At 45.4% G+C, this 9,649-nt stretch overlaps 1 protein-coding gene across 1 annotated transcript; it reads left to right on the forward strand.

Moving 5' to 3' along the window:
• Positions 1-2,587: 2,587 nt before the first annotated feature.
• COPS8 (COP9 signalosome subunit 8) lies at positions 2,588-8,381 on the forward strand. The gene is made up of 8 exons (XM_021536098.3): positions 2,588-2,739; positions 3,533-3,603; positions 4,353-4,401; positions 4,575-4,707; positions 5,502-5,609; positions 5,842-5,904; positions 7,025-7,066; positions 7,704-8,381. Exons 1-8 carry the CDS (start codon positions 2,662-2,664, stop codon positions 7,781-7,783), a joined length of 624 nt encoding a protein of 207 aa, XP_021391773.1. The 5' UTR covers positions 2,588-2,661; the 3' UTR covers positions 7,784-8,381.
• The last annotated feature ends 1,268 nt before the right edge of the window (positions 8,382-9,649 follow it).

Genomic DNA, 9,649 nt, shown 5'->3' on the forward strand with positions numbered 1-9,649 from the left:
AAATCAGGATGCTGTCAAGTCAAGGAGCCTTCCTGTTAATTTAACGTGGTTAGCTTTGCCAGTGGGATAGATTTTCCAACGTGCTCAGCTGTTTTATGAGTCTGGCCTCTTCTTTTGGTGTCTGAATTGAGGAGAAATTCCTGAGTGAAATAAATGACCTTGTGGTTTTCTGAGATGCTGGCTCAGGCAGCTGCCATCACCGTCCAGAGGTCCTGGGTGATGCCACCACACTGAGGTCAGGCTCCAAACAACGCCAGGAACATCTTCCACACCTCCCGGATTTATAACAACCCTGAAAATACAACAAATCTGCTGTATTTTTTCTTGGTGACTCAAAAAGAAGAGTATTCCCTTCTGGCATGTTTCCTCCCTGAACATGTTGCCACAGCCTTAAATAGCTTTGGAAAAGGGGGGAAAAGAGAGAGGGGAGGATGCAGAACATGCTTGCAAAAGGGTAGGTTCTGGCTAATTCCCTGCCAAGGAATTGCTTCCAGAGAGGGGCTGGTGCATTTGGGAGGCTTGGCTCAGCAGTGCATGAAGCAGCACTTCTTCTGTTGTTCCGAAAGAAAAATGAAAAGCAAAACGAAATGTTAAAAAAATAAAGAAACAAAAAAAACCCAACAACAACAACGAAAAACCAAAACAACAAAAAAAAAAAGCCAAAAAACCCCCTAATTCCCCCCAAATAGAAAGATTCTCTCGGGTGGAAGGGACAGCGGGATGTTTGGACGTCCAGTTTCCTTGGATTTTTAGGCAGTTTCTCTTGCAGCTAGTGCCCTCTTGAGGAAACCTCTCCTCTATTCTATTTTTACAGGGTTTTTTTCCCCCGGATGAAATGATCTCCCGGCGGGGAGCAGGAACATGGTCAGGGGCTGCGATTCTGCCCCGGCCCAACACAGCCAGCGGTGCCGGGGACCGGCTCACGCCTTCCCACCTGGACCCACCGGGAAGGAGGATGGCATCGGGATGTGGGATTGCAGCCCCCAGGAGAGGAATCCTTCCCAATTCAACGTGTTCCCGGTGGCAATCCGGGATGCTCTGACCCCATCCCCGCGGGAAGGTCCCCCACCGGCATCATCACAAGCTGCCGCCCTCTTTGCTCCCCTCCTCGCCTCCCGAAAACACGAGATAATTGGGAACGGGAGCAAAAGGTGAGGACAGTGCTCCTCTCAGATGTCCGAATGTCAAAGCGACGCTGGCACAGAGCTGGCGGCTACAAAGGGCCGTCGGGATCGATGCGGCTGGCGGGGACGGCAGCGGGATGAGAGGTTGCTTCCCGGGAAAGTGATGCCTGAGCCGGCGGAGCAGCAGTGCCATCGCCTGGACCCTCCTCCAAGATGCTGTGCCTCAGGCGAATCCTAAAGTGAACACAAACACACGTTAATTTTGTTTTTCCACAGCCAAAACCTCTCCCGCAGCGCGGGGACTCCGTGGCAAAGGGATCAGGATTTACCCCACTCTTCTTTTTTTCACCCCAAAAGTGTGGAGGACTCACGAGTTTCACAGCGAGGTGGTGCAGCTCTTGAGCACGGCTTGGGAAAATTCCCTGCGTGAAGGATAAATGGCTTGGGGAATGATTTTTAGGGCAGTGCTGGGGATGGAGGATGGTGGAAGCGCTGGGGTCAGGCTTTGTTCAAGGAATATGGAGAGGAGGATGATGATGGAAAGCAAACCCGTTGTACCAGAAAAGGAAAGTTTTGCAGAAAATGAGCCCTTCGGGCTGATTTTACCCTGAAAATATGAATTTACATCTGCGGCCCCAGCAATACCACTGATTAGGATATTGGTGCTGCATGTTGGGAAAAGCGTGAGCTCTGAACAGGCTCCCCGGGGAATGGTGACATTCCCAAATCTGCCAGGGCTTAAGGAATGTTTGGACAAGGCAAAGGCTGGGATTGCTGGAATAGGTGTCTGTGCAGGGCCAGGGCTGGACTTGGTCCTTGTGTTTAACCCAGGGTACTCCATGCCTATGGCCTGTCTCCAGCAGCCGGCAGCGGGTTTCACAGGAAACAAAGATAAAGGAACCCAACTGTAAAAACTACTTCTAAAGCCCAGCACCAACAGGTACAGAGCTGGAAAAGCACTCCCTACCCCTTGAGAACAACCCTTACGTACATGCAATAAGGGATGTGCAATAAGGGATGGAGGGCGTCCGCCTCACGCAGCGCATAAATGCGGCAGATACGAAGAGAAAACCGTATTGCACGCCAGGCACACTCATTTCTTTATAGGGCGCGGAAAGTTGGCTTGTCACACAGAAAACAAAGGGATTTTAAAGGGCTGTAACCGCGGCCGCCCTCAGGCGCCGCGCGCCCCCCTCAGCCCCTCACGGGCTCGGCCACGCCCCGTATTGGTCACGCCCCGGATTGGTCACGCCCCCGGATTGGTCACGCCCCCGGATTGGTCACGCCCCAGCCACGCCCTCTAATTGGTCACGCCCCCGTATTGGTCACGCCCCCGGATTGGTCACGCCCCCGGATTGGTCACGCCCCAGCCACGCCCTCGGATTGGTCACGGCCCCGTATTGGTCACGCCCCCGGATTGGTCACGCCCCCGCGGTCCTCCAGGAGCGCCGAGAGGCGGGCGGGAGGCGCGGAGGGGAAGCGGAAGTGACGTCATCGCGCGGCGCCCGCTGCGGGCGGGCGGCGCCGTGAGGGGAAGATGCCGGTGGCGGTGATGGCCGAGAGCTCGGCGAGCTTCAGGCGGCTCCTGGAGCAGTGCGAGACGCAGGAGCTGGAGGTGCCGCGGGACGGGGGGCGGGGAGGGGTCTGTGTCCGTGCGTGGGAGGTGGACAGGGTGCGTGGGAGCGGGGGAGGGCTCAGTGTTTGAGCTTGCCCCTTGGGCTCGCCAGAGAGCCCGTCGGAAAGTAGCACCTTGCAGATAAATGGGTGTTTCCGTATTATTATTCGCGTCGCTTCAGAGGGAATGGAGGGAGTGGTGGAGTTTGTGGGTTTCCGTCCTTCTCGTGGCTGAGAAAATGAAGGTATCGATCAGGGGAGTGCAGCCCTGAGCCAGGCTCGTGGAATTACCCTTAGAACGAGTTTAATGTGGCAGCTTTCACTGGGAGCTCCCTCTGTGCTGCTTTACGGTCTGTTGTCCCTTGATAAAAGGCCCGAAGCCTCATTGGAAATCTTTGCAGCTTTCAAATTTTTTCACCTTTTTTATCGCTCCTTTATTTCCTCCTTGCGAGCGCTGCTGAGGTGTGGCAGGGGCCGAAGCTTAACTCGAGGTTCTTGGGAGGGACGGAGAGGCTTTGCTGTGGTGGAGTGGCCTGAGCTGAACGTAATCGAAGTGGGCGGGTGATTTAATTTCACTTTCAACAGCTGCAACTCCTATGAGCATAGGAAGATGGAGGCTTATTTATTCCCCCCCTAGAAAATTGCAAAGACCTGTTACATGATGTGAGAAAAAACATAAATAAAGCTCAGTCATCTTGGGAGTGTTCAGTTTATGTAAAACCTGGCTTGGTGCTGCGTTTTGTATCACATCCCCCTTTAGAATCTGCAAGCCAAGAATGTGTGTGTGTTTTCAGGCCCCTGGAGGAATTGCCACACCCCTGGTGTATGGCCAGCTGCTGGCTCTGTACCTGCTGCACAACGACATGTAAGTGGCTTGTCCCAGCCTGTGGCACTGGCTTTGTCACCAGCACGTTGGGAATGGGCTCTGGGATTAATAAAAATGTTGGTTTTATGGAGAAATAATAACAATATTCCCAAGAATCGAGTCTCTTTCACCCCTTGATCTGTCAAGAAAGCTGTTCTCCTTTCCTGTGTGGGAATTTGGGAATGCAGTTCCTTCAGTGGTGAAATTGGCTCCTCTGGGAAGTGTTAAACATTTCAGAGATTTGTTTTGTAGCTCTTCAGGGCTGCATTTGTTTTAGGTTGGATTTGGGGTTATTATGGATTTATTGGTTTGTTTTGGGTTGGATTTGTTCCTTCTGTTTAAATTCCAGCAGGATAACTCTGGACCATCCCTGTTAAACATGAGTGTTACTATTGGCTTGAAGGAGCTAAATCTGCAGGAATTCCTGGGAATTTGGTTTGGGGGGGTTATTCCATGTCTCTGGGTGTACTTAATGCACTAAACTTGAGGTTTTGGGGAGAAGTTGCTTTCCCAAACTGGTGTTAAATGAGGCAATTAAAGAACTGTTGGTTGTGTTACAGCAGTGCAGTGTTGTCTGCTGGAGAGCAGCTCTGCTTTTCCCACTTCAGTATCCAATATTCCTTCCTGGAAAGAATATTTTTAAAGCACTGAGAATATTCATTATAGCATCTGGACAAACCTTGTGGTGTCTTTTTGCTGCATATGGTGACTGAGAAGTATTTTTCGTCTTTCTATTTATTTATTTTTAGGAATAATGCACGTTATCTCTGGAAAAGAATCCCTCCTGCTATCAAATCTGTAAGTATTGGGCCAAATTTACTTCAGAAACCTGCTGGTTTTGTTGCACAGCAATGTTCTCTGAAAATATGGGGGTGGAAATGGGTTTTTGCATAAGGATTTTCTTCTGGATTAATACTGGCTTTTGTTTTTGGTTTTTTTGTGGTTTTTTTTTTTTTTTTTGGTCACAACAGGCAAATGCTGAACTTGGTGCAGTTTGGTCAGTGGGACAAAGAATCTGGCAGAGGGACTTCCCAGGAATCTACACAGCAATCAGTGCACATCAGTGGTCTGAGACTGTCCAGCCAATCATGGAAGCACTCAGAGGTACAAGCTGAGCAGGGAATTGCCTGGAATTATTTATGTCTGCTCCAACAGAAGCAAATTGTCAATTGTGAAAAATCAGGACAACTGTTGCCAAGTTTTTGTAGGTTTTACTAAAAGGTTTTCCGGTGTCGGGTGTAAATAAATAGCTCTACAAAACCTTGTAGAAACAAGTAAATTGGTCTTAGTAGGATTCTGTTTCTGTGTATTTTTTGACACTGGATTTTCATAAACCATGTGGTTTGTTCTGTAAGAGCAAAACAGACCATAAATCACCCAGTTTTATCAGACTTCTAACCAGGGAACTTGGCTTGGCATTTCAGAACCTTGTAGGACTTAGAAAGTGGTTTTTCAGTGAAATGTTTTCCATCTTGTGTAATGGTAACATGCAGATTCTTGCTCCTAGAGGGCAGTGCAGACTGCTAAAAAGAGGTGTTTTGCAAAACAGGTTCCCTAAAACTGCTTTTTAGATGCCACTAATTAGTAACTAATTGCTGGCATATTGCCATCAGAGGATGCAGAGTTCCCTGAAGTGCTTTACATGCTGGTGGTGCAGCCCAGGATGCTGCAGGCTGCGCTTGGAAGTTCAGTGTAGGCTCTGAGGGGCTTTGTCCTGGCAGAGAACAAGCTGTTGTCTCTTGCTGCTGACTGTGAGCTGTGGGAAGGGAGGGGGAACTCCTGAAATGCTCACTTGAAGGCTGGTAGTGATTTTCCAGAGGTGGTAGAATTGAGGAAATGTTCTCAGCTTTCCCAGCTCTGGAGATGAGTCTCTTGTGTCCTGTGTTCTCTCTCCCTAGATGCAACCAGGAGACGAGCCTTTGGACTGGTTTCCCAGGCTTACACATCAATAGTTGCAGATGATTTTGCAGCCTTTGTTGGCCTTCCTGTAGAAGAAGCTGTGAAAGGTACTTGGCATTATTCCCTGAGTAATTTTTATACTGATGATAAGCTCACAGAGCTCTAAGTGATGATTAATAAAAATGTATCTACAAATTCTGAATCTGTTAAGTGACTGGGCAGTGATCAGAGAAAAAAAAAAATCTTGGTTCTGGATAATGGTTTGATTTTTTAGAAAATATTTGCTGTTAACTATCACTCTTTATTCTCCCCTTCTGTGTCTTACAAATGCCTTTCCAGGTGTGCTAGAACAGGGCTGGCAAGCAGACTTTGCAACTCGCATGGTGATGCCTAAAAAGCCAGGTAGGTGGGGCTGTTACTTCATGAAACATTCAGCATTTTCTAGGAATTAGGTGTGAAGTTTTTAATTACAGCTTTGCACAGGATTCTCTTAGATACTTTTTGGATGCTCATGCTGCTCATAAACACAGGGCATGTGTAAAATGTGAGGAAGTACAAAGTGGTGGGTTTGGTTTGGACCTACAACAAGTAGATTGGATTAATTTAAATCCTTACATTAACTTGTTTAAACAAAAGTAGACAGGATATGCTGTGATTGCTCCCTCTTCTCCTCTGCTGCTGGCTCTACCTCTCTGCAACACAAACTGGGTGACCTCAAATGATGTGTCTCAACTTAATAAAGATGAGTAAAAAGTAGACCATCTTGAGCCTAAGATTTTTTTTTTTCCTTCAGGAGAATTAGAGCTTCTTTAGGCAGGTGTTCCAAGGAGCTCCAATTGTTGATGTAATTTTCTTTGCTTTTAAAATCTAAATCTTCTTTTCTTCACTTTCCTGGTGTTGATTACAGAATGTCTGTTTCTGCAAAGCTAGGTCTGCAAAAATACTTGGCTGGTTTTTTTTCTTTTTTATAAATCTGTATCTGGCTGTGGCAAAAACAAATACTAAGGTGTAAAAGCAAGATTAAAGAACTGTTCTTTAACTGCTCTGTGCAGCTCTGGCAGAAGGAGCCAAATTACAGCATATCCAAAAGAGTAGGATATGTTAGAGTAAGAAATACACTGTTTGTATGGGCAGAGTTTTTGGGTTTTCAGAGCCCGTGATAAACAGATGCCAGGTGTTGAACTCTACCCCTAAGGGGCACAAAGCCAAGCGGAACCCTGAGATTTTATATATGAGCAGGTGGGGCTTTTATGAACTGGTTGCAAAATATGAAGAGCTTAAAAAAACTGGGAATTGCTTACATGTGGTTGTTTTTTTTCCAAAAGCAAGTGCAAGAACTACTATTCAGGCAAAAGAAAGAGGCTCTTTTGAAGTAACTATGCCTTGGATATTCTGCTTTTTAGTTTCGAAGTTGTGTGATGAATAAACAAGTTTAATTTTAATTAGCTTTTGATCCATGTTTTGTTGCATAGAACTGTTTAAAACTGTTCCACTGGGCTAATTTCGTATGTTTTTTCTCCAGGTGTGCTGGAAGCTTCCTTTAACAGATTTATTCCTTCATCAGGTATTTTTGTTTATATATAATGGATTTAGCTAAACCTGCATAAACAGTGTCAGCACTGAGTGGGAATTGAGTCCTAGAGAAGTGAAAGTTCTCACTAGCCCCCCCAAAATAAAAAACAACAGCTCACCCCAATCAGGTGCTATGTAAATGTGCTTCTCACTCAGTCACATTTTAAGCAGTGCTTGAGATTCCTGAGGTTCCCAGTTCCATAGCAGACCTCTCATGTGTTCTGCTAGTCTGATCACCCACCAGATCGTTTGTTTGGGGTCCTCAGGATAGCAGCTTGCAAGGAAAGGAACAACCAGAGAACTCCTCCAGGAGATTTCTTCTCAAGGCAGAGTACTATCAGCCCTCATTACTCAGACTCCAGTGTGTGCAGAGAAATTCTGGAGGCTGCTGACAAGTGGAACTTGTTGCAGCAGTTTTTGTGGTTAGTAACTCCTGGACTGAATGGTGCAGATAACAATTATGTCAGCTGGAGCTGTGCAGGGAGGAGATAGAGTTAATATCTGTCCCCAGGAGGCTGCTGAAAGTCAGATGCAGTTCGTTTGTTTTCCCTTACTGTTGTGATGGATGGTACTGCTGATGGATTTGCTTTCTAAATTTAATTAATGATCCATTTGTTTTATCTCTGTAGAACCTGCTCCAGTCCCACCAATTCCCAATGAACAGCAGTTGGCCAGATTGACTGACTATGTGGCTTTCCTGGAAAACTGATCACCCTGCTCCTGTGTTCAGAACAACTTGGGATCTTGTGTACTGACAGTTTTAGATCTAAGATTTTATTCTGTATCTGTTAAATGTTGCAGCGTCCCCCACTCAAAAGTGTGAAGTATCCAGTGTATGTCAGCCCCACTCCTGTTTTGCCAAAGCCCAGCTAGCAGTGAAACAATCCTTTAACTCCTGCAATATTTATTCAGTAGGTACACAGCATATACAGCAGTATTACATAGTACATTGTTTTAAATTGACTCAAAGCAGAACTGTTTTCAGGTGTGTTAGAAATGGAGAAGAAACAGTTCTCTGGTGAGTACTGCAGTGCTGTTCACAGATCTACTGCATGCTGGACTAGAGGACAGAGTGGAAGACTGCCCAGCCTCTATGTACAGAGAAAAAATATTTTGATGAAAGTGAAAGAAAACAATTTTGCAGTACTCTCTTGCAAATATTTTTGTGGCATATTTATAATTGATTTTTTTCTTGGTCTTTCTAGATTGTTAAATCATCTTGTTCTGATGTGAGAAATTTCACATCAGGCATACTTTTACAGCAGAATAATTGTTTAACAAGGACAAATCTACACTTTGAGGAAGTATTTTGACTTTTGGACATTTTTATTTGAGTGAAGTAGGACACCAGATGTTTTCCTGGGTAACCCTGCACCTTGAGACCTGTCATGTCTTGCTCCCTTTCATTATGCTGGGCCGAGATCTGCAAGAAATAACAATTACTACCTGTCTTTAAGCTTTCTGGGTTACTTTCGCAGTGATTGCAGAGGAGTTTCAAGGTTAGAGTAAGAGCAGAGCCCAGCTGGGAGGGGGGTGATGTATTATGATGCAGTATCAGTTTGAAGAGTAATTCTCTCTGTTGGAGCAGTGCTGTGTTAATCTTTGAGTTGAGAGTGGATTTTGGAAGCAAACATGAATTCTCTTGCCATTTGTGTTACATTGGTGAAAAGGCTGTGGAGAAAGAGTGGTGCTTTAAAGGGCAGTGCATGTCTCCATTTACTTCTCCCCCCTTTGTGAAATCCTGTCCAGAGGTTCCATGGAAGCTGATGAGTATGCCCTTGTGTTGTGATTGTTTTTCCAGTGTGCACTGCCTACTGTACATTCTCTTGGTGAGGGGGTGTTAGCAAGGAGGAATTACAAACTGCTCTTGCTGCCTGGAGAGCTTCCTTGATATGTAAACACTTTCTCAAAGTGATTATTTATTTGAAACCCACCTAATACTTGGATTGCTAAATTTGTCTTCAGTGATATTAAAGAACATGTTTACACTGACCTTGTGCCACTTGAGTTTTTAAATTTTCTGCAAAACAAAGGTCTGGTTTAATGAGTTTTTTTAATGAATTCTTACTGTCCTAATTTGGATAGGGCTAGTTTTTTTAATGAATTCTTACTGTCCTAATTTGGATAGTGCAGTATTTTATGCCTCGACAGTTTGTTATGCAGCAATTGTATGGTGTTGTATTAAAAAAAAAACACTGGCACCACTCAGATGTCTTAAAATATTTCTTGGTGTAAAGTGTTTGAACATCTGAGTGAAAATTTCCCTTCCGTGTACATGTCTGCACTTGCTGGTAGCACATAATCCTGCTTGGAGAAATGAAACTTGCACATAATTAAAGGAGTATTAGATACTTAATGAATGGTTATAGGAGAGGAGCAATCTGGACACTGGCAGTCTGTGTCTGTCTCAAATCAAGTATCAAACATATGTCAAATACAGTAAGTTTTATCCTGTTCTAACAAGTGGATAACTGATTTCTGGTCTGCTGTAAATTTTAAGTTGTCTTTTAGCTTTGGGTGGGGCATTAACTCATAACTTGCCTTGAGTACTGTGTACTCAGGCACACTTTTTGCC

Source organism: Lonchura striata, chromosome 8 (genome assembly GCF_046129695.1).
Source record: "Lonchura striata isolate bLonStr1 chromosome 8, bLonStr1.mat, whole genome shotgun sequence".
NCBI lineage: Eukaryota > Metazoa > Chordata > Aves > Passeriformes > Estrildidae > Lonchura > Lonchura striata.